The sequence below is a fragment of the Myotis davidii genome, unplaced genomic scaffold (assembly GCF_000327345.1).
Source record: "Myotis davidii unplaced genomic scaffold, ASM32734v1 scaffold570, whole genome shotgun sequence".
NCBI classification, from domain to species: Eukaryota; Metazoa; Chordata; class Mammalia; order Chiroptera; family Vespertilionidae; genus Myotis; species Myotis davidii.
The window spans coordinates 3,014,049-3,038,762 of record NW_006283631.1 but is presented as its reverse complement, the minus strand read 5'-3'; the positions used below and the strand labels follow the sequence as shown (position 1 = coordinate 3,038,762).

Below are 24,714 nucleotides of genomic sequence, written 5' to 3'. Positions count from 1 at the left end.
TCTACTGGGCCAAACCGGTTAGGGCGCACATTTTTTTTTTCATTATCTGTGCACAGCTTGGACCAACTACCACAGATTACGTCAGTTATGATACTCTCGTGTGGGTCACCCAATGTGGCCCGCGGATGGGTCTTTGGATACTATCTGGCCCAAATCTTGACCCATCTCCCCTTTCCTGGAAAGAGACTTGGAGTTCGAGGCCAAGGGCGATGTGCCCAAGGTCACGCAGAGGGCAGTCTAATTTTTATGTGCGGGCAGGCCTCAGAACAAGCTACCTCGTCCCGGGGGAGGCTGAAGATGGGTTGCCTGGCTGGCACCAGGCCGAACTCGTACCTCGGTGTTGATCCCAGTTGTCATGGCAGCGGCGCATTGTCCCCGCCTCGTCTCTGTGACGTCGGGGAACCAGCGTCCAATGGGAAATCAGCGCTGCGTCCGGCTCCGCCTTTCCGGGCGGCCACCACCGACCGAGCCGAGCTAGAAGCCTGGACTGTGCGGGGCCGCCAGGGTCCAGCTGTGGCTGCGGCGAGTTACACCGTCCTCCGACCTGTCCGCTCCGCCGCGGCCCCGACCGCCAGCATGTTCCGGATGCTGAACAGCGGGTTTGAGGATGACCCCTTCTTCTCGTGAGTGTCCCCACCATCGCGCGGCAATTAAGGGATTTTTCTAGGGAACTATTTTAAGGGGAAAGCGAGTTTGAGAGAGCGAAAGGGAGGCAGTTTGAGGAAGAGGAGGACTTGGGTGGAGGTGCGTGAGAAAGAAGAGAGAAGAGGACTTAGGGGTGAACGAGGGAGGGGAGAGGAGATTTGGGGGGGCGGGGCGTAGAGAGAAGCAAGAGAGTTTGGGTCCGTGAGGTGAAGTGAGAAGAGTTTGGGGAGCTGGGATGGGAGAGGACTTGGCGGGGAGGAAGGAGGAGAGGAGGATTGGGGGCGTGAGGGGAGCCCGGATCTGAGCAGCCCTCCCTGGCACCCCGCACCCGGGGTGAGAGCTGCTCTCACTTGGCCAGACTTCGGTGCCCGCACTGGCCCTTGGCTTTCCTCCTCGGGAGTGCGGCTTCCCCGCTGCAGGGGCTTTGCAGGGGCGGTAACTGCCTCTGGGTAACGGCCATCCCCCGTGGAACTGATGGCGAGAAGGATGCAGGCCCTCAGGACCTCCCCACCCCTGTGTCAACTCCGAGTGCCTTGTAGGTGGGCAGTTCTTTGACAAGGGAAACATTCTCTAAAACAGCACTTTTAATCGTGTTTCTGAGCGCACCACGACGCTGGAGAGTTAGCTGTGCTGCCTCTCATCTCCAGCGGCGTGGGAGTTGCCATGTGCAATGTTTGTTTTCCTTGCTCGCTCTGTTGCAAAGCTGGCCTTGTTCCGGAAGGGACTCTGCCTCAGTCAGCAGTGCGAGAGGGCAGGGAAGCAGGGAGAGGGTGCATTTAACACCCCAGGTCGCAGGTGCCAACCCGTGGGCCGGTCCAAGTGAAATTAATGTGATGCCTTAGGAGGATGACATCCAGAAATGAATTAGTTGTTCCATTATGATCTAGTTTCCTGGTTTTTTTAAAAAAATTCTTCTTTTGGTGATTATAGAAGAGTAATGATCTAATGTAATTGCGTCCCTAGAACAGGAAGATTTGTGATCCGTTTTTGCCCAAGTGTTTTGCCAGTTTGAATTTTGACTTGGTGTCCTTAATTTAATTAGATCTTCCTTTTAATTAAATTATTTCTCTAGGCAACTTAGGGATCCTGTTTTTTCAAGGTTAAAATGTTAACAGTTTACCTTCCATGTAGATTTTCTTAAAGGAAAATATTGACTTAAATGTTTAAAACCATATAACATCAAAGTAATAATTGAGAGAATAACAGTGGAATAGCTACACCCACATTTAAGGAATCAAAGCTAATGAAACAAAGAGGACTATAGAAAATGTAATTAATACCTTCAGGAGACTTTAATTTCTAGTGTGACCGAGAAAGCTCAGTTGTACCAACTCTTCTGAAGGTTATTCATTAAACAGTAAACTCATTGTGCTGTTTTAGTTCACTTGTTTAGAAGCTATCGGGACATTTACAACCAGTGCCATCTTAACAGATTTCAAAATTTGTATTATGACCTGCTCTTTGAAAAGCCTCTGAGAGTAGGGACTAAATATATCCATAGATTAGTGGAGCTGTTGAAGTGGTTCTTATGAAATTGTGACCTCAGTACAGTAGGTTAAGAAGATAATGATACACAGCTTTTCTGTTGTATTATGTCCTTGATCGTATCAAAAAGAGCAATGGCCTTAACTAAACTGTGAATGTATAATTAGTACCTTCTTTAAGCTGTCTAGCAAAAGTGTAATTTAAACTCTTGGGTGACTCTTTTGAGCAAAGGTAATGAACCCAAGGGTCAGGGTCAGAAATAGTAACAGACCACAAATAGTAGGCATGCCTCAAAGAACATGCTTCCCTGTGCTTAGGGAGGAAAAGACCATCAGTTACATGCCCGTGTAACCTCAGTTCAGTCATCGCCTTCTTTAAATGTAGGAAGCTGTATCATAAAAATGTAAGATAAAATTATTGTCATTAACTTTATAAAACTGATTTATGCTTGTAATTTCTTTGCTCCACAACTAACTATATAGAGAGTAAACATACTTTGAAGAGGTTAGAGGGAAAAAAACACAACCCTGTTATATTAATTTCAGGTAACGTCATTTGACCTACTCATTTTACCCCAACCTCAAATGAAATGAATATCCATTAATTAATATAAGTCAACATAAGGAATTCATGCCATCTTTTATATAAGCATTATCCCTATTGCTAAAATTATGTGTCTGGTCACTGGGTTCCCTGTGGGTAGTTTAATGTGTGACATGTAGAAAGTTTTCAATAAATATCGTGTAATGATAACCTGGTGTCCTTGACTCTTTGTCTTGTTATTTTGGTATTTATTGCTGAAAGCAATTATTTGCATTCAACAGATGCCCTTATTGATGTGGCACTTTCTAATTTGAACAGTACCATTTCCTAAATAATCCATCAGTTCGGAACCAAGGATATCAATATAAGCACACTTTGTTACTTTACTAATCATTTAAAAGTGAGAAGATTAAAAATATATACTTCTTGGATATAAAATTATAATTATTAAATAGTTTGGAACTGGTAAAATACTGTGGTCAAATTGTCAAATGCTTAAAATATCTTAGTAAAAACACAATTAAAATATGTGGTTTTAAGTTCAAGTATATTCATTTTAAATGTTTACCTTCACATAATAGCACATATTAAATTTCAACAGAAAATTAAAAGGAAACTTTAAAAGTGATATGTTATTTTGTTTTATATATTTGGGATTTTTTATATTGGTATCTTATGTTATTTATGTTATGTTATATATGTTATATATGTGTTATGTTATATATATCTTCTGAAGTTATTTCAATGAAAATCAACTTACGGCATACCTTCATATATACCTTGTAAATAAATAATATTTGTAATTTGGTTAAAAACACAAAGGCTAAAAAACAATGGGTGGTACTTCCTGGCATGCAGTTTTCTCTCAAAGATGCTACTTTCCCCTCCCATTTGTATTTGCTAAAGAAGAAATAAAAATATGTGTATATTTGGGCAGGAAAACTAATTTGAGGTTAAAGTTATTTTGGTATCTATCCTATACCCTTACAGAGTTGATTATCTACACTAATAAAAGAGAAACATGCAAATTGGTATAACTCCACTACGCCCACCAGCCAATCAGGATGAATATGCAAATTAACCCAACAAAGATGGTGGTTAATTTGCATATGCAGACACAGAGTGAAGACTGAATACTACTGGAGACAACTGAAGACTGAAGAGGCTTGGCTTCTCCACTGTGGCCGGAGTGAAGGCCTGGGTCCCGGGTGCCGGAGGAAAACCGGTACCAGCAATCAGGGGAAGGAAGGCCTATTGCATGAATCTCTTCATGCAGTGGGCCTCTAGTTTACTATAAAAGTTTGCATATATTACAATCTAAAAATTTCTGCTTTGTACAGAAACATGGCCTTCTGAGCTACAGAAATGGAATTCTGATCGTGCAAGTCTACAAAGAATATCTATGTTAGCACTTATAAGCTATTAGATATTCAAGGCTCAGAAGCAGGTTGACATATCTATCAGCCTTATTTTTAATCATAAATTGTTAGCATTTCCTTAAGGCACCCAACTCTTTGTATGGGCACCATATGTGTCTTTGGTCAAAGAACTGCATATATTCATAGGATGTTGTTTTTCCATCTCCTTCACAGAAGCTAAAACTTACATTTTTATACTCTCTACTTAAATTTTTTTAAATTTCATTTTGCAATTTGGAGATAATTGGAGGATACTTTTGGCATATTCATTGACTGAGTTGAAAGTAAATGTATTTCATATACAAGAAAGATATAGACTGATATTTTCTTTTCTTAATATGCTCTTATTGATTTTTTAGAAAGAGAGGGAAAGGGATAGAGAGATAGAAACATTGATGAGAGAGAAACATTATCAATTGGCTGCCTCCTACTGGGGATCAAGCCCACAGCCCAAGCATTTGCCCTGACAGGGAATCAAACCTCGACCTCTTGGTTCGTGGGTCAACGTTCAACCACTGAGCCACACTGGCGGGCTTGACTGATATTTTCTTGACTGAGAATATTGTCATAGCAGGAAATAAAAAGTACCTTACTAGATAAACTTTTGTGAACAATGTTTGAGGTTACTTACATATTTGTTTTCAGACACATAGTTTGAGGTAAGGTCTTCATTAAGATGATGTAGTTTGGTGCTAAATAGTATTCTAATTCTAATCATTTAATAAAGTTAGCTTTAGAGTACTCAGCTAAAATTTAAAGTTTTCATTTTCAGGGTCCCATTATAAGACTCCTAACAGCTACTCTGAGTTTTAGCACTTAAAAATTTATGTTCTCAGAAATACTTTTATAAGGATATTTCTTATAATTTAATTATACATATTGTAGGATATCATATTTATAGAATGAGGTACTATAAACCCTACACTGAAAGAATTTTTAAGGTATACTTGATTTGGTGCATTTTTTGGTTCATTGGGTAGTTAAGGAGTACAACACATTTATGACATAGTTGGCTGGGTCAAGAAATGCCATTTGATAGCATCTAATCATATCTTAATGCTTAGTTCTATCAATAAACATTATAGCCCAGCTAGTGTGGCTTAATGGTTGAGCATGAACCTATGAACCAGGAGTTTATGATTCGATTCCCAGTCAGGGCACATGCCAGGCTTGCAGCTCAATCCCCAGTAGAAGACCTGCAGGAGGCAGCTGATCAATGATTCTCATTATTGATGTTTCTATCTCTCTACCCCTTGCCCTTCTGCTCCAAAATCAATTAAAAAATACATCTATGATAATAAAAGCATAATATGCTAATTAGACTGGAAGTCCTTCTGGATGACCTTCTAGACGAAGCCAGGGCTGTGTGGGAAGCCTGAGTTCCGGGTGCCAGAGGGAAGCCCATGCTGGCAGCCAGGGAAGGAAGGCCTACTCTTGCACTAATTTTGTGCATCGGGCCTCTAGTATTTAAAAATAAAAGTAAACATCTATACTAATAAAAGCCTAGGTGGCCCTCACGTGTGACATCATCACAAGATGGCTACTACAAGATGGCCATGTGCACAGCGGAGGTGGGGTCTGGCAGCCACTTCATTTGGTGAGCCCACGGCTCCATGCAGCGTGGAGGTGGCTGGTCGTGGCGTCTTCACCACCTTGTGTGGAGGAGGCAGGTCGCAGTGGAGGAGACAGGTTGCAGCAGGAGAGGGCAGTTGTGAGCAATCGGGCTGGCAGGGGAGGGCAGTTGGGGGCCATTGGGCCGGCAGGGGAGGGCAGTTGGGGGCAATCGGGCCAGCAGGGTAGCGGTTAGGGGGCAATCAGGCTGGCAGACAGAAGTGGGGTCAGGCCTAAACCAGCAGTCGGACATCCCCTGAGGGGTCCCAGATTGGAGAGGGTGCAGGCCGGGCTGAGGGACACTCCCCGCCACCCCCCGTGCATGAATTTCATGCACCAGGCCACTAGTTATAAATAGTCATGCAAAAGTAGGGGAGTACTTATAGAATGGGAGGGATTATAGTCATTCCTACAACTCAGTATCAAAGGTTTATGCCATACTACCATTTTAAACTGTGCTTCTAATTATTGGGAAAATAGATTGCCTGTAGCTATGTAATTCATTCTCCACGTATTTCCTAAGTTTCCACTATATGCTCAGCCCTGTGGACTCTAATTTAAATTTGTAGAAGTTATGGTCCATGCCCTCAAGATTTTCTTGAATGTTACGTGTATTATTTCTAGCTTTAAAATTTGGATTGCCTGATGTATATTCTTTATGTACCCATACACCTCATTGAAACTAGGGAACATTTTTTTATTATTATGAGACTCATAACAATCTGCTGGCTAAGCAAGTTTTTGCTACTAGTATGTATAGTGGAAGGAAGGAAGGAAGGAAGGGAGGGAGGGAGGGAGGGAGAGAGGGAGGAAGGAAGGAAGGAAGGAAGGAAGGAAGGAAGGAAGGAGGGAAGGAGGGGGGAAGAGAGGAAGGGAGGGAGGAAGGAATGAATTCCCCTTGATGAATGGGACTGCCATATCAATCTGAGACCCTTATGTAATAAATAATGATGGTTTTGTTTATAAGTATAAATATCTATATTCTTATACAGACTAAATAAAATTAGAATCTGTGCCCCCAAATATATATGTGCGTGTGGATATATACATATATATATTTGTATTTGAGCCTTAAAAGCAGGACTTATTCTGAAGTGAAACTATACCAGTCCTTAAAAAAAAAAGCCAACTTTCATGCACAGGCCGGTGTGGCTCAATAGTTGGGCGTCATCCCATGCACCAAACAGTTGCTGGTTTGATTCCCAGTCTGGGCGTATGTGGGGGTTGCGGGCTTGATCCCTTGTAGAGGGTGTTCAGGAGGCAATCAATCTATGCTTGGCTCTCGCATCAATGTTTCTCTTTCCTTCTCCCTTCATCTATCTCTAAAAAAAAACAATTAAGTTTTAAAAAAAGTTTACGTTGAAATTATTTCAAACAGCCCCAGAATCAATTTAAGAGTTAAAATTTGGTGGGATGGGGGTAATAATTTATTTTTCCTAGCTTGTGATAGATTAATAACATGGAGTAGAAAAAGTACATTTAGTACCAAATGTCACTATGTTTGGTTGTGGTTTGTGTCAGTGATATTGAAAGAAGCAGTATGGCCGTCATAATAAATAAAATTATAATAAATAAATTATATGTAATAAATAAATAAATTAATAAAATTTAATAAATAATTAATAAAGTTTTCCTGAAAGAATGAAACATTAATTTCAAAGGAGAACAATATGAATAGGTAGAAATATATAAAAACTACTAACTTCTCACCTGATAAACTCTGTAGGAGGTTAATTTAAAAACACATTAAAACAGTTGGTGACTACTGCAAGAGATTTTTGGCATTGATGAAAAAGAATTCAGGCTTTAACAAGAGAACTCTTGAAGTCGTATTTGCAAGCAGTTGCTGTTCTGGGTAGACGTGAGTTGCACTCACTTCAGGGTCCAGCCCGATTTCTTCCTGAGTGGTCCCGGCAGGTGCAAAAGCCAGGCTGCAAGCCCACTTTCATCTTAATGCTTTTTCCAACAGGCCGCCTTTTGTTCATGTCACTCAAAAAATAAAGATTTCTTTTATAGCATTTGCCCTACATATAAATATACCTACTCCTATTTAAATAAAGAGAACCCTGGGCAACATTTTAAATTAGCCACATTTAGTTGCTAAATTTCTAACCCAATTGTATGTAATGCATTTAGAAAAACAAGACTCACTAAATTGCATGTTTCTATAGGAAACACTTTATTTTCAGAGATGTGTTACTTTGTGTTTAACATTTTTATATCATAAAAGAAATAAAGATATATTTTTATTATTATTCATAAGTAAATTATGGTGAATAAAAAGAAAAGTCTGTATTTGTGCATAGTAGGTCTTTATGAGATATCGATTATCTATAAATTGTATGTATGGATAGTAGGTTTTTATGATATAACTAGAGGCCCAGTGGATGAACTTCGTGCATGGGTAGGGTCCCTAGGCCTGGTTGGCGATCAGGGCCAATCTATGGGGCGACCAGCAAGGCAATCAGAAGGCCCCCACTGGAACCCCCCTTGGCCGGCGTGGCGCCGCCCACTCACCAGCCCCGGCCCCCCACCGCCACCGGTCACCTCCCTCTGCAAGGCGACCAGTGGAGTAATCGCGGGAGGGGGGCCCTGCTGGCACCCACCTTAGCCAGCCTGGGGCCTTTGGGCTGGGGGCAGCTCCTGCATTGAGCATTTGCCCCTTGGTGGTCTGTGCGTGTCATAGCGACTGGTTGTTCCACCTTTCGGCCCACCATTTGGTTGATTTGCATATTAGGCTTTTATTGAATAGGATTCTATTCTAAAGTGTTCTTTTGTCACTTTAACAAACATCTTAGCTCAGAATACTTCATTGTTGTATCTATCTGCCTATTACTTATTTAAATTCCAACACTTATTTTTACATGATTTTCAACAGTGATTCTTTTCATGCACACCGAGAAAGTATGCGACAGATGATGAGAAGTTTTTCTGAACCTTTTGGAAGAGACTTGCTTAGCATCTCGGATGGTAGAAGAAGAGCTCATAATCGTTCAGGACGTGATGATGGGGAAAATTTTTTAACTGTAAGTTCTTTATTTTAAAGTTAGTGGGAATTTGAAGAAAGGTATAATAGTAAAATGTATCTATCATGATAGGATATGACTAATACTTATGTTATGGAAATAACTACTTTATAAACGGAGGGACTTGTTGGAAACCTTAACCCTTTAACAATGAACTGTTAGCTATATAGCATTTCACTATGCTACCTAAACTTTTAGGATCATATGGTTATATATTATAAGCCAAACTTAAAGCATTGTTTTTCATGTGCATATGTATGATTTGTTCTCACCTTAGAAATGCCTCCCATGTCTTAAATTAGAACAGGCAAGGACATATCTTTCCTGTCCCATATGATACTTTCTTTTCTACTTCAAAATAGCAGCCAAAACTATAGCATAATTATCACTATTGGACCAGGAAGAGCCAATCTTCTTCATAGTCAATTGACTTCTTCAAAGCCAATCTAAAATTTTAGATCTTCAAAATTTATATTAACTTTTAACTGTATTCAAAAGTCTTGCATAATTGCAGTATATTTTCCTAAGTCTTGTCTGAGAGTAAAGCTAAGTTGCAAACATACTCAATAGCAACAACAAATATCTCAGGCCCGGCCGGTGTGGCTCAGTGGTTGAGCATTGACCTGTGAACCAGGAGGTCACAGTTTGATTCCTGTTCAGGGCACATGCCTGGGTTGTGGGCTCAATACCCAGTGGGAGGCTTGCAGGAGGCAGCCAATCCATGATTCTCTCTCATTATTGATGTTTCTCTCCCTCTCCCTTCATCTCTCTGAAATAAAAACAAATTTTAAAAAAATCTCGGTATTTATATATCTTGACTATTTTCTTTTCTGTTTATTTCTATTGCTTTTTTAGCCTTAGGAATGGCAGTTCTAGAGTAACAAATCCATAGAAGTTTCTATAAAGATGAATCTCTGCCATTGGAATGTAGATATTTGGAACTCAGTGAACATTAAATTGATCAATTAGAAAACTTCCAGAATCTTCCAGGAAAAATAACCAAACATCTTTTCATATTTTCTGTTTTCAATCATCTTAAATAGAGCAAAATATTTTAAATACTTCTAAGAAGTTTAATGGACAGAATTACATTTACCATGTATATATTTATATATATATTATCAATTTCTATAAAAGTCTAATATTAAAATCAAAGGATAAATTATCAAAGAGGGAAGAAAAATCAAATGTGACATTCACATGACCATTGAAATATTTTGTATATCTGCTACAACCAGAGCAAGGAAAGAATAGAGCTTTATCTAGTGCTTTGTATTTATGTCCTAAATGAGCTACTCATAGCTTTTGTGAAAGAAGCAAGAAGTGACAATTTTAGTCCCTTGTAAGTAAGTATACTGCGTAGATCTGTTTGTAATTCAGCTGTAAAGTTCTTACTGAGGCTGCGTGGCCACATCAGCTATAAGCTGCTGGTCTTTCACTGGAAATGGAACCTAATCTTTCTTTCCTGGGTACTTGTGCTTAAAACAAAAATTAGAAATTGCAGACGATGAAAGAGAGTAGTGCTAAGTTTGAAAGAACACAGCCAAAAAAACAATAGGCTTTTTGAGCATGCTAGCTGACCTTTTAATATAAAGTTTCTCTCTTTTTGTGAAGTTATGTTTCAAAATGAGTGTTTTGGTGGAGCAGTAAGCCATTATGCTGATGCTTTTAAATAGACCTTGAACCTGTTTTTCTTCTTTTTTGGGGGGGCCATTTCTTGACATTTGTCATCTTCACCAGCCATATTATAAGGGAAAACAGAGATTCCTACAAAAGTAGAAGCATCAGCTATGCCATTTCCTTGGGTTTGTATTGTTAGCATTTTCTTCAGTTCATGATTTCTTTATGGGGCTATTTTTAAGCCAGCTGTCCATTTTGAGAAGATTAATTTTATTTAAAATTAGATAATTCAATTTTTAAATGTATTTAATTAGGCAATTTATCATTTAAGATGTGACATGTGAGCATCTGACATTTAGATTGAGTGTTGGTACCAGAATCAATAGAAAGAAATAAAAAGAGGAATTATTTTTCTTTCAGTGACAAGAAATAGAAGAATTTTATTGGTGCATCCAAGACACTTTGGAGATTGCTGTTGTAGATATACAGTAATAAGTATATATCATTTGATATACAATTTTTAATGTAAACACAGTTTTCTCTATTTTTCAACATAAGTTACACAGGGAAAAAATTATCACTGACCATATATATATATCCAGAAATTCAAAATTTTATCCAGAAATTCAAAATTTATTTTCAACATTTGAAACTCTCAAGTAATGAAAGTTTTTCATTTGTATACATGTGTCTAAATTTTTTTTTCATCTTTACCTATTAAGGAGTATAATTTTTGAACTATAAATTTTTATTATTCCATCTATTACACTTAACATTCTTTTGCCTATTGAAGGCCTTAAATACTTTTACATCTATGTGTGTGATCCTTTCTGAAGTCTGTATTTTTTATTTCATAAATTAGTTCTTAGGAGGTATTTATTAAAATTTTTGTCCAATATCTCTACTAATCTTTTGAGATGTTATTAATGTAGATAGATTTTTACTTTTAATCAGTTACAGGCAAGATTAACTGATCTTTTAAAAATATGGAATAGCTGAGCAAAGGAAAGATGATATAATCTTAATCATTGTACATTATGTTTTAATTAATTTTGGTGTGAATTTGCTTTTCCTTTGAGATATGTGTTTATTAAGCCATAGCAAATACTTTTTAACTGCCTTTAATAAATACTAGAGTAGTCATATTTAAAAGTGATATATGGTGTCTCCTATTTGCCTGCCAGGCTCCTGTCAGGCTGTACAATGAATAATAAGCAGGGAATTTTAAAAATATATGCTGAGTTCTGTTTGATTAAAAGGTTCCATAATTTTACTAGCACTGAACTAGGTGAGCATATAGTGCATTTCTTTCTTTCCCCGGGATTATCATATAATAAATATCATAACCAAATTAATTGGATTTTTTTCTAGGCAGTGAATTCTCTTGTGCCTTTTGGCAGTTTTGGTGGTATGGTTCGTATCATGAGGCACAAACCATTTTAGCACTATTTCCTAACATTTATTTTTCAATAACTCAAGCAAATTGAATTGGCATGCAGCTTTACTTTTATAGTAGTGGCTTTTTAGCATTTGTACTGAAAACCTGTTTCATGTATTAAGTTTATTTTAGAGTGTGTTAGCATGTGTTTTCTGAAGTAAGTCCTATCCACATATATAAAATCAGTTCTCAAAAATAAGAAGTACATTTTAATAGATGAATGAGCGTTCACTTGATTTCCGAAAGGGATTACAAGTTGGAGACGTGCTTATGATGACTTTCCAGCAGGCGAACAGCACCAGCCCTTAGGTGGACAAGCACGTTCGGCAGAGCTCAGACCGGCTGCTTTCTCTCGGCCTCTACTGGCAGCTTGTGCTGCTTTGTCTTTCCCACGTCCGGATGTGCCTGCGCTGCACCCAGCTTCTCTCCCGCCTGTGTTTCTTTGGGCTCGTGTCCTTTTTCTGTAATGCTGCTTGCTAACACATTGGAAGGCAGTCTGAGGAGTAGCAGAGAATAGCATGACTTTGGAACATTTCCTGTGGATGCATCTACACTCTCATGAAAGTTTTTTTTAATTCTCTTGTGCCCGACTACACTATTTGTCTCCTTAAAGTTTAACCTTCCTGATCAGAGTTTTCAGTGGGACAAAGAAAAGAAGCATTTATAACAGAGTTATCAGTAAAATGATAGGAAGTTTGACATGCTGTGGGAGCACAGATAGGAAAAAGCCTGTAACCCTTTGGGGGTGGGAGATAGAGGTCCATCAGAGAAGACTCCACAAACCTTAAGGATTAGGAGGAGTTAGCCAGGAAAAAGAGGGAGGGCAGAGGAGTCCTCAACACAGAGGAAGCAGCACCTGCAAAGACCTGGAGGCTAAGGAGTGCAAAAACCTTTAGGATCAGTTGGCCCCAGAGTATGAGTTGGAGAGTCGATGTAGAGAATGGAGAGGTAACCGAGGACTTCTTTCAGCCTGGTAAGGACTGTGGACATTATCATAAGAGCAGAGGAAGCAGTTGATCAATTTTCATCAAAATAGTAATAGAGTCAGGTTCTCATTTACACAGATCATTGTGCTTGAAGGGGAGGGAGAAATTAGAAGGGACCACAGTGGAGGCAGGGCGGTCATGAGGCTGTTAAAGTGTTGTGAGTAGTATTCAGGATCACTGCTACTTGGGTGATAGCTGTGCTGATCATGAGAAATAATCTCATTGAGAGAATTAAAGAGGTGAATGGATAGAACTTGGCGATTGATAGGGTTTGATAGGGTTACAGGAGCAGTAGAGAAAGAGAATCCCACTGAGATAAGACACAGAGCATTGATATGCTGTAGATAAGAGGGCAGGAATGGCCAAAAGGATCATTTCACTTTGGGGCCTCTTGTATTTGAGGCATTTGTGGGTTGTCTGGGTAGATTTACCCATCTCGTAAATAGTTGGATACAGGGGTTTGAGCTGAGCTAGAGAGAATTTGTTTATTCATTCAGCAAATATTTATTGAGCCTTCCTATATGCCAGGAAGCGTTTCCAAAGTATTGGGAGTATAGTAGTGAATAAGACAGCCCTGCCATCTCAGAGGTTCTTTTTATCGAGTGGGAAACAACTGCAGGATTTCAGATCGTCCAAGTACTTCCAAGTACTCTGAAGGAGATGACGCAGGGGAATGATACAGTGAGGGAGGTGAGCAGAGATTAGTTTAGATAGGGGGTCTTTCTAAGAAGGTGGTACTCGAATGCTGGGCAGAAAGTACCTATGCTGAGTCAGGGGAAAGCGTTCTGGGCAGAGAGGAGGGCATGTGTACAAAGTTCCTGAAGGCTTTGCGAACCCACTGGACTCTCAACTGTACTTTGTCCTCCTACTTTTGTCACTCCAAGGTGCTGGGCCACCCAGAGAAGGTACAAATACATCTCCTGATGGCTGATTTCACAGTGAATTGAGCATAGGGCAGAATATACCCAAACATCCGATCTTCTTTTCTTCCTTCTCCCTCTTCTCCTCCTCTTCCTTGGGCCAGCTCCCTTTCAGCTCTTTAAGAATTGTGTCTCTCCTGCAGCCTGGTTATTCACAATGTTTCCCGAATCTCTGAAATGCAGATTAATTATATTGCAGCCCAAGGATGTATCAGTATCTCCTCAATGTGCATTTGTGTTCTGTACTGTGTTAAGTGCGTGTTCTAAATATTAGCAAAATTATGGGAATATGGTTTTCCCATCCATTTTTTTTTTTACTAGCAATAAAAACCCAGCAGCAGGCAAAACCATAAATAGGCTTATGATAATTTTTTGGTGAGTTCCAGCTTGGCACACAGCAAAAGGACCTCCAGCAGGGCTGAAATATCAGCATGAATTACAGGGCCTAAGAGGACTCGAAAGACTCCTCCTGCTTGAGTGACTTGGACCAAACTTTCTCTCTGTTTAATAGTAGTAGACAGTGCATTGGGTGGCACATTAGAATGTGTGCTTTACTTTTTAATTTCTGGTGAATATTCCAGTGATAAAACCTAAAATTATTATAGATTTTTCTAGAGCAGTTTCTCAGATGTGACGCTGCTGACACGTTGGGCTGATAATTCTTTTTGTGTTTTAATAATTATAAAGTCAGTGTGTTTTTTACTCCTTATTGTTGAAAGTATTACATAGGTCCCCTTTTTCCCTCATTGACCTCTTTCACCCTGCCCTGCCCCTCAACCCAGGCCTTCACCATATTCACATGGGTTATGCATATATACATATGAGTTCATTGGTTGATCTCTTCCCACCCACCCACGCTCCCCTGCCTTCCCTCTGAGGTTTTTCAGTCTGTTCGATGCTTCTGTGTCTCTGAGTCTGTTTTTTGTTCATCGGTTTGTGTTGTTCATTAGATTCCACATGTGAGTGAGATCATGTGATACTTATCTTTCTCTGACTGGCTTTATTTTGTGTAGCATAATGCTCTCCAGGCTGGGGGCTGCCGTACGCTTTGTAAGATGTTTAGTGGTATTCCTGGCCTCTATGCACTATATGCCAGTCATACAGCCTTCTCAGTTATGACAAACAAAGCTAAGTATTTCCCTGGATAACCATCCTGGAGTCAGTCTCTCTTGGTTGAGGACCACTGTTCTAGAGGAATTCTCAGCTCTCCTCGTAAAGGAGCATGCATCAGGCTTCAAGGGTGTGCCCTCTGAGCCTTCAGTGGTAGGCGGCAAATTAGTAGAGTGAGCGAACCTCTATCACCTGGACCCCACAATGATAAAAAGAAGGGCTGGCTCAACTTCTGTCAGCCCTGTGGTCCTGGTGGGGGTGGCACAGGCATCTTATGCCCAAGTTTTATTTATTTGCGTGGTGGGATATTAAGAGAGGGAAGAAGGAAAGATTCGAAGACTCGTCTATGCTAGAGCTGTGCCAGCCCAGAATACATCAGTGTTTGTATATTAGCTATATAAGTTTTAAGAGAGTTGATGAATGATACTGTGTATATATTTATATGGTCTTGTACATACAGGGTGGGGCAAAAGTAGGTTTACAGTTGTTCATATGGAAAATAATACAATAATCTATATATATAAAAGCCTAAGCGACTGGCCGGCCAGTCAGCCGGCTGGCCAGTAGCTATGATGCACACTGACCACCAGGGGGCAGGTGTTCAACGCAGGAGCAAAAACTACAAATATGGAAACATGGAACAGACATGGAGGGGGCGGGAAGAGATTAACCAAAGGTCTTATATGCATACTAGAGGCCCAGTGCACGGATTCATATACCAGTTGTGTCCCTCAGCCTGGCTTGCAGGGATTGGACCGAAACTGGCTCTCCGACATCCCCCGAGGGGTCCCAGATTGCAAGAGGGCGCAGGCCAGGCCAAGAGACCCCACCGGTGCACCAATCCATGCACCAGGCCTCTAGTTAATAAATAATAATACAAGAATAAACTCTGTATTTTGCATACTCGAAACTGTAAACCTTCTATTGCCCCACCCTCTATATTTATCTCTGTGTTTGTGTGTGTATATACATGTATGTATGCCTGTATTTATAGTGTTATGGCTCCCTAATCATTTATATGTTGGCTACTTGGGATTTTGTGTATGCTTTAATTATATTCTTTGACAAATCATTTTCATTGTACAGTCTTCAAATTATCTTTGCTTGGTCAATTACTGCATGAGATCCCACTGCATAAATTGAAAAAAAAAGTTTCAGCTGTTTTGGAATGGGTGATTTGTTTCCATTGTGTTAATACTTATAGTTAATAACATACTTCCTAATATCCTGTAGCATACAGATGTCAGCCCTTTTCAGGCAATGGACCGAATGATGTTAAATATGCGAAACAGTATGCAGGAATTACAAAGAAACTTTGTAAGTACTAAAACATTGATGAGAACATTGTTTTCATTTATTGGTATCCGATATTATAGTGGTTTTCAAACTCTTTTTAACCATGATACACAGTAGTTAAAAAATATATCTTATTCATAGCATCTGCCTTTAATAGTGATGTGATAAAATGACACTTTCACTAAATATATATACATATATATGTATATATATATGTTCTATGTCATGATACAGTGCACAATACTTGTGTACTAAATAAATATACCTGAAAAAAAAGTTTAAGAAAATGACCATACTATTTATAATATGTGCTGATATATTCTATTTTATTTCAGATTTTAAAAAATCCTGGTCACAACCCACAAAATTGATTCCACAACCAACAAGTTTGAGAAAAATAGCATGAATTAACTTTCAAAATTAAAAAAAATTCAACCTCAAAAGCATTTGTTCTGCTGAAGGTCACTGTTGTAAATGAACATTTTAAAAGAATTTAGATTTTTAAATTATTTTATAACTTGTCTACTTACAAGCAATTGTATCATCTAAGTAATTAAGTTTTAGTGTTTAAAAAATTCTGAAAATTTTGGAATGATGTTTAGACACTGAATTAGACCCATGTCATCCAATTACTTAGAAACTAGTCCTACCATTCTTACTTTTCTACTCAATATTCACATCAAAACAATAACTTGATTCAATCTGAAGAAGGCCCGTGTTATTTTAATCTTCTAATTTGAAATCTAAGGATCATTTCAGAATGATTTTAGTAATTAGCAATCTGGTACCCACAGGAGGTATAAAACTCTTGGTGTATGATTAATTGGCTCAACCTTGGCAAATTAGCACATAAGCATCAACCACTGACTAAAAGTATCACAGCGTCTATATTTAAGTCTAAGCCATAGGTCTTTGATCCCAAAGACTTAAGGATCTTTGAGTGACGCGCGCGTGTATTTCTCACTAGGAGGTGGGAATTGGTGGCTAAAAAGGAAGGGAGTTAGGACCTTCCTGGTGGTGCCATATGCATACACTATACCGATAGCATAGTATCCTTAGTAGAACTTCTGGTTGTGTTACTACTTATTTGAGTTCTCTGACATTAGTTCTGCATATTTGACTAAACTTCCTGAATTTACAATTTATATTTGTAGGGTAACCTTTCAATGGATCCAAATGGGCATTCGTTTACTTCTTCCTCAGTTATGACTTATTCCAAAGTAGGAGATGAACCGCCAAGGGTTTTCCAGGCCTCAACTCAAACCCGTCAGGCTCCAGGCGGAGTAAGTATTTTCTAAGCAGGGTTAGAGCTTTATAGAGTTGTGGAATGATTGGCTCTATCAAAGGTTAATTATTCAAATTTGACCTGGTTCTGTTGGGGGCAGGGGGATGTGGAGGAGAGAAGACCCCTGCCACTATGAAAAACATTAAAGCATTTTTTTCTCCCCACCAAACCTTTATTTATGTAAATATCTGTTGATGTTTATTAACTTTACATGTTGACAGATACATAGACACTAAAAGAAATCTTTGTTTCGTGAAACAGATGTCTACTTTTAACTTATATTTGAAGTAAATGAATTTTTTAACTCATGGGATATTTCAAGTATACAGAAAAGATATAAAGAATAATATAGGGTCCTCTGCCAGCACCCGCCGGAGCCTGTTCGTGTCAACTGACCAGAGTCCGCGAATTCTCGGCTCCGAGCCGATCCGGACTGCCCCGACCCCAGCTTTCTATCCTTTGAAACCACTAAGAATAATGTCCCTGCATCAATTTTTACTAGAGCCAATCACCTGTCATGCCTGGAACAGGGATCCTACCCAGATTGCCCTTAGCCCCAATAGTCATGAAGCCCACATCTATAAAAAGAACGGGAGCCAGTGGGTGAAAGCTCATGAACTCAAGGAGCACAACGGACACATCATCGGTATCGACTGGGCTTCCAAGAGCGACCGCATCATCATTTGCGGGGCAGACCGCAATGCCCGTGTCTGGAAGCCAACCCTGGTGATCCTGAGAATTAACCGTGCAGCCGCTTTTGTCAAGTGGTCCCCACTAGAGAACAAATTTGCTGTGGGAAGTGGAGCAAGACTCATTTCTGTTGTTACTTTGAGTCTGAAAATGACCGGTGGGTAAGCACGCACATTATATCAAGCCAATTCGCTCCACAGTCCTCAGCTGGGACTGGCATCCCAACAATGTTTTGCTGGCAGCAGGATCATGTGATTTCAAATGCAGGGTGTTTTCTGCATACATTAAAGAAGTGGATGAAAAGCCAGCCAGTACACCCTGGGGCAGCAAGATGCCTTTTGGTCAGCTGATGTCAGAGTTTGGTGGCAGTGGTACTGGTGGCTGGGTGCATGGCGTCAGCTTCTCCGCCAGTGGGAGTCGACTGGCCTGGGTCAGCCACGACAGCACCGTGTCCGTTGCCGATGCCTCAAAAAGCGTGCAGGTCTCAAGTCTGAAAACAGAGTTCCTGCCCCTCCTGAGTGTGTCATTTGTCTCAGAGAATAGCGTTTTAGCTGCCCGCCATGACTGCTGCCCAATGCTCTTTAGCTATGATGACCGCGGCTGCTTGACTTTGGTCTCCCAGCTAGACATTCCAAAACAGAGCATCCAACACAACATGGACAAGAGGGCCACAACTGAGGACTGCAGTACAGCCTCGGAGACGCTGCACCAGCATAGCATCACTCAAGTGTCTGTTTATGAGGTGGACAAGCAAGACTGTCGCAAATTTTGCACTACAGGTATCGATGGAGCCATGTCAATTTGGGATTTCAAGACCTTAGAGTTTTCCATCCAGAGGCTCCGGATAATATGAAGCTGAGTGAGCCTCCCAGATCCAGCATGACAAACTGGCAGACTGACAGACTGCCCCACCGCAGCTCCACCAGGTGCATGATGGTGAGGAGAGCCAGCCGCAAGGAATCACTGAAGACACATATCGCGCAAATGTTGTTTGTGTGGTTTTGTTTGAATATCATTGGTGAAAGTGTTGGATTTTTAAAAGCAGCAGTGATTGAGTTTTGTTTGTATTTTGGTTTTTTGTTTGTTTGTTTTTTTTGGTTTTTGTTTTTGCTATTTCATTCCATTTTTGACCCGCAACTTGACTTTGCTCAATAATATGCCTCAGATTTATTCAAGTTGATATGTATGTAGCTCTGGTTTCTTTAACTTAATAGTATCCCAAATATGATTGCATAGCAGTTTTTAAATCTATTTTTCTACTGATAAACATTTGGGTATTTCTAATTTTTCATTTATTCATATTTACAAAAGTCTCCTTGTGCAAAGGATCTAGAAATGGCATTGGCTGGGTGTAGGAGATGTGTATCATTTTCATTAAAAATTACCAAGTTACTGTCACACAGTGATTGAAACAGTCAGCTTCCACAAACTGGTATAAGAGTTTACATTTCTCCATTTCTTTGTTAGTAATTATAGTAAAAGAGTTAGGTTTGCCTATCTAATGGGTGTGAGTGGTTAATTTCTTTAGTTCTTACATATTAGTTATATCTTTTAACTAATGCTTTTGCAATAGTGCAGCTAATTCACCTCTGACATTTTAATTTTAACTTGCTGTAAATGACATGCATCATAAACATAAACTGAATATAAATGTAGATGTCCCTTAGAGAACCATGCTAATAGCTTTGGCTATCATAGATAGTCTAATAACCCATTGAATTCATAGGTAGGAGTCATGAGATTCAGTCTCATCAACATGACTGCTGAATAATTAGCTGCCCTTATTTATAGGAATGCTAGCATGTATTACTATTACATTGTCAAGGGAAGTGTCAAAGGCACTAAGTTTTCTATAATCTTTGTTTTAACATTTGATTACAATTTTGAAAAAATTTGTATTGGTCCTATTTGTCCTAGACATTTTAATTTCACACAGTTCAGGAAATATCAGAGAATTATTACCATAATTTTACTGCAAGTTGGTAGTGGAACGGAGTGCCCATTATTTTTAGAACAGTAGATTGATGGTCTAATCTCTGTTGTAAACAGGCCCTGAGGAGTTTAGAATTAAATCCATTCTATGTTTCTATATATATAAAAGGCTAATATGCAAAGTGTCCTCTCAGGAGTTCGACCAGGAGAACGGTAGTTTGATCACTCGCTATGACGTGCACTGTCCACCAGGGGTTGGCACAGAACATGGCAGGGGACCAGTGGTGGCAGCAGGGCGCTGAGGGAGTGAGAGGAGGAGAAGGAGGCGGGGAGGCAGGGGAAACCATGTGGTGGCAGCATGTGTGTGGTGAGGGAAGGAGAAGCCAGGGAGGTGGGGAACCTGATCAGCCTTGATTGCCAGCCAGGCCTAGGGACCCTACCCATGCACAAATTTTGTGCACCAGGTCTCTAGTATTTAAATAATAGCTCATTTTTATTTTCTTTACTTTTACAGATAAAGGAAACTAGGAAAGCATTGAGAGATTCTGACAGTGGACTAGAAAAAATGGCTGTTGGTCATCATCTCCATGACCGAGCTCATGTTATCAAAAAATCAAAGAACAACAAGACTGGAGATGAAGAGGTCAACCAGGAGTTCATCAATATGAATGAAAGTAAGTGTTTGCAGAAAATAGCATTCTTCCTAATAAAGTTAAAATAGCACCTGCACTGGTGGAACTTGAATATTTTTTGTAGAAACATTTCATAAGAAGTCGTTTTGAGGTAGTTTATGAATGTGTAGGAAATACCTTATCAAAGTAATACATTGTGGTTTCATAATTTCATAGTAGATCTGTTTTTATAGTAATTTTGGTAATGCTGAGTACCATTTTATGTTTTCTATTTGGGAAATGGAATATTTTGAATTGCTATTTAGTAGATTCAGTAGGCAAAATGAGTTCTGATTTTCAAAGAAGTACATTTGAAAAATGTAAAAAAGTATAAAGAAGAAAATTATCCATAATTTCAACCCAAAATAACTACTATTAATGTTTTAGTGTATTTATTTCTAATAATGTTATGTATACATCAACATATATACTTTTTTCAAAGTTAGTATTTTAGTGTTTATATAATTTATATAGTGCTTATTTTAATTCTCCATTATAATTGTGAACAGTCACCTATGATATTTTCAAAAACATTTTATTTTTTTTTTAAATATATTTTATTGATTTTTTACAGAGAGGAAGGGAGAGAGATAGAGAGTTAGAAACATCGATGAGAGAGAGACATCGATCAGCCGCCTCCTGCACATCTCCCCCCGGGGATGTGCCCGCAACCCAGGTACATTCCCCTGACCGGAATCGAACCCGGGACCCTTCAGTCCGCAGGCCGATGCTCTATCCACTGAGCCAAACCGGCTTCAGCTCAAAAACATTTTAAATGGTTACCTAAAAATTTCATCATGAATAGGCCATAATTTATTTAAATGATTTGGTATTTTTGGATATTTAGGCTTTTATATCAATAAGATTTTAATTTCTGGTATTGTTAGAAATAGATATAATGTAATATATAACATATCATGTATGTATCAAGTAAATCCAGATTGGAGTGGATGAAGACTGGGCTGAGGGACACCGCCGCCCCCATGCATGAATTTTGTGCACAGAGCCACTAGTACTAGCTAATAAAGAATGAATATGCTAATTGACCCTCACACCATTGCAAAGATGGTAGCGTCCACGGCTAATCAGGAGGGAATATGCTAATTGACTGTCACACCCTCAAAGATGGCAGTGCCCACAGCCAGTAGGGAGGGAATATGATAATTGACTGGCCCACCCTCAAATATGGCGGTGCCCACAGCCACAAGATGGTAGCGCCCAGTCCCCTCAGCCCCCCCGGGGCAGCAAGCATCCAGCCTTGCCACACACATGCCTCCAGAGTCCCCCAGTCCCCTGAGTCCCCCAGCCGCCCAGGGCTGCCCGAGACTCAGGTAACCAGGGCCGGCTGAGGCTTGCGCTGCTGACAGTGGCAACAGCAGAGGTGTGATAGGGGTGTCGCCTTCCCCTGATAACTGGGTTGCCTCCTGCCCCTGAGGGCTTCTGGACTGTGAGAGTGAGCAGGCCGGGCTGAGGGACCCTCCCCTCCAGTGCATGAATTTTCATGCACCAGGCCTCTAGTTGAAATATAATTAACATACTAAAGAAATATTTAGTGAAGGAATACATTATTATAAAGGCAGTCTGAAAGAACCAGTATTGCCATTTATCTGTTGTTATTATGGAAGTGAGGTTACCTACTTCATAACCACATAAGTTGACAGTCAAAATGAGTGACCTGTCTTAGGAAATTGACAACAGAAGCTTGTGAGGCCAAATTACATAGGAAGATGGTGAGGGTAATAGGAGTGCTAGCCACCGGAGGAGTGCCCAACTACAGAGAAAAAGGATGATCATTACAGGAAGACCCCAGAAGAAAGACTGAAAGTCGGTACAGTTGGATCCAGGGGTCCATTGGGTAGAATGATGTGATATCCAGGCAGGTGTGTGAAAAAGCAGATCATCAATGACAAAATCATCAATAGGAATAGGAGAGGAACAAACAGAAAAGGAAATATCACCCTGAGCCAAAGGCCTTTGTATTCGAAGCAGTTTCCTGCCTCTAGCTTGAGGTTAGATTGATGGAAACATCGGGCTAGAATGAAGTTTGTGGGGAGGAAGACATTTACTGACCGACTGATACCTTAATATTACTCCTTTGTTTCGATATTTAATGTAGGTGATGCTCATGCTTTTGATGATGAGTGGCAAAATGAGATTTTAAAGTACAAACAAGGGAGACAGTGGTGCAATCTGGAAAACACCAGGATGCGAAGTGTTGGGCATGAGAATTCAGGAGCCCGAGAACTTAAAAGAAGGTAAGAGTTATTTCTAAAATAAATTGTGTTGTTCAAAGAATAGTTAGGAAAAAAGTTACCTAATTTTACCTCTGTTATCAAGAAGTTCTCGTTAACATCCAAGTTGTTTTCATCAATAATTTTTGTGAAAGATGTCATTTACATTATATCTGAGTATTCCACACAAGTTTTATACCTAAGAAACAATAATATTTCAGGAATACATGATTAGTAACTCACTAGCAAATTATGCTTCAGAAGATAAGGGCTATATCCTCCTATAAGGAACATGCTATAATGTAGTTATTCATGTGAAACAGATTTTAATGTATGTCAGAAGCCTTGTGCAGAATTTCACGTGCTAGCCTCTTTTATTTTGAAAATACCTGTTTAGAGTTTAGAGCACTAATATTTTCTGTAGGAAATCTCCCATATTAATTTTAGATAGTATTTCTCTCCCTTTGAAAAGTTTATTGATAAAAACCTAACAGTGGTAAGAGTGACTATGAAATCCAGGTCCCAGTGAAAGAAAGCATGTTCTTTATAAATGACCTATAATTTATGGTCCTATCGGGCATTTTCTGTAAACTAGAACCATGCGATAGGACCTTCTGAAGTGATTTTCCGCAGTGATGAAAATGTTCTATATCTGTACTGTCCAAAAATGTAGCCACTAGTCACATGTAGCTATGGAATCACACATCCTCAGTGGCTGGTGCAACTGAGGAACTGAATTTTATTAAAATATAAATGACATTTCTAGTGGCTGCCATGTTGGGCAGCATGGTTAAACCAGGCATAGTTAAATCTATCCCAGGAAAGCAGCGGCGGCTTTCTTAAATGTCAAGGGAAATAGTCTGGCATATGTTTTTCAAAGCTATTGAGAAATTGTTCAGATAAAACCTTGCTTAAACCACAGTGATTTTTTAAACATGTTTGTATTGATTTGTGAACCGTTGATCATTTTAAAAAATAGTATTAATTTTTATATGTATATTTCTCAGGGAGAAATCTCATCAATGTCCAGGCATTGAACGTGGAAGAAGATCAAATGTTTTCGTGGACAAACTCAACATCAAAGGATCACCTGTGAAAATCAGCAAAAAATAAACAGCCTTGCATTTGATGTGTTCAGTTTAGGTTGTTTTACAGAGAAAGTAATGGTGCTGGGTGATACACGTAAGACCAATCTCCTGTTGTTAAATCAGTACTGTACTTAGCGACTTTCTTCTGCTATCTCAGTGTTCATGGAAGGCCACGCTTTGTGTTGTCCCTACTTTAGAAATAAAACTTTGATTTTCAGCAATGTGGCAAAGTTGTTAAATATTTAATCAAACTCTTCACTTTAAATCATACTAATTTTCAAAGCTCACGTGCTGATTTTGCTTTCCCGGTTATTTTCCTGTTGGCTCTGCATTCTTTTATACAAGATTGAATGCGGTGCTAGTTCTATATAATTAGTTTTAAGAAAGTTAAATGTTTAAAAAATGGTCTCAATTTTCATTTAACACTACTCGAGGGTCATGTTAACGAGGTAAAAATCATTTACTTCAAATTTTACAATGTGTTATGTAGCCAGCTACCTTAAAGATTTTTTAAAAATAAAGCAGAACTATATTAGTACTGGCTTGTGAGAAATTTGTTATTTTGATAAAATAAAGAGCAATCAAATAGTTCATTTTCAAAGTATTTTAAACTGCTAATATACATGAGTTTTCTTCTTGTAGTGTCTTTATACAGCATATTTTCGTTCTATATTGCATTCTTAACATTTATCAGACTTTACTCTGACTTTTCTGTGTAA

General features: G+C 39.3%; 1 protein-coding gene and 1 pseudogene across 2 annotated transcripts; both read left to right on the top strand.

The window, feature by feature from the left end:
• The first annotated feature begins 436 nt into the window (after nt 1-436).
• On the top strand, nt 437-24,533 carry MLF1 (myeloid leukemia factor 1). 2 transcript variants are annotated; one of them, XM_006753820.2, is made up of 8 exons: nt 437-623; nt 8,581-8,728; nt 11,720-11,761; nt 16,036-16,119; nt 17,253-17,381; nt 20,520-20,679; nt 22,793-22,931; nt 23,915-24,533. In XM_006753820.2, the coding sequence occupies exons 1-8, from the start codon at nt 577-579 to the stop codon at nt 24,018-24,020; spliced, it is 855 nt and encodes a 284-aa protein (XP_006753883.1). In that variant the 5' UTR covers nt 437-576; the 3' UTR covers nt 24,021-24,533. The 2 variants fall into 2 exon arrangements, with proteins under 2 accessions (XP_006753883.1, XP_006753884.1); XM_006753821.2 differs by lacking the exon at nt 11,720-11,761 and having other exon boundaries at nt 439-623.
• On the top strand, nt 17,802-19,128 carry LOC102754373 (annotated as a pseudogene).
• Nucleotides 24,534-24,714: the final 181 nt, after the last annotated feature.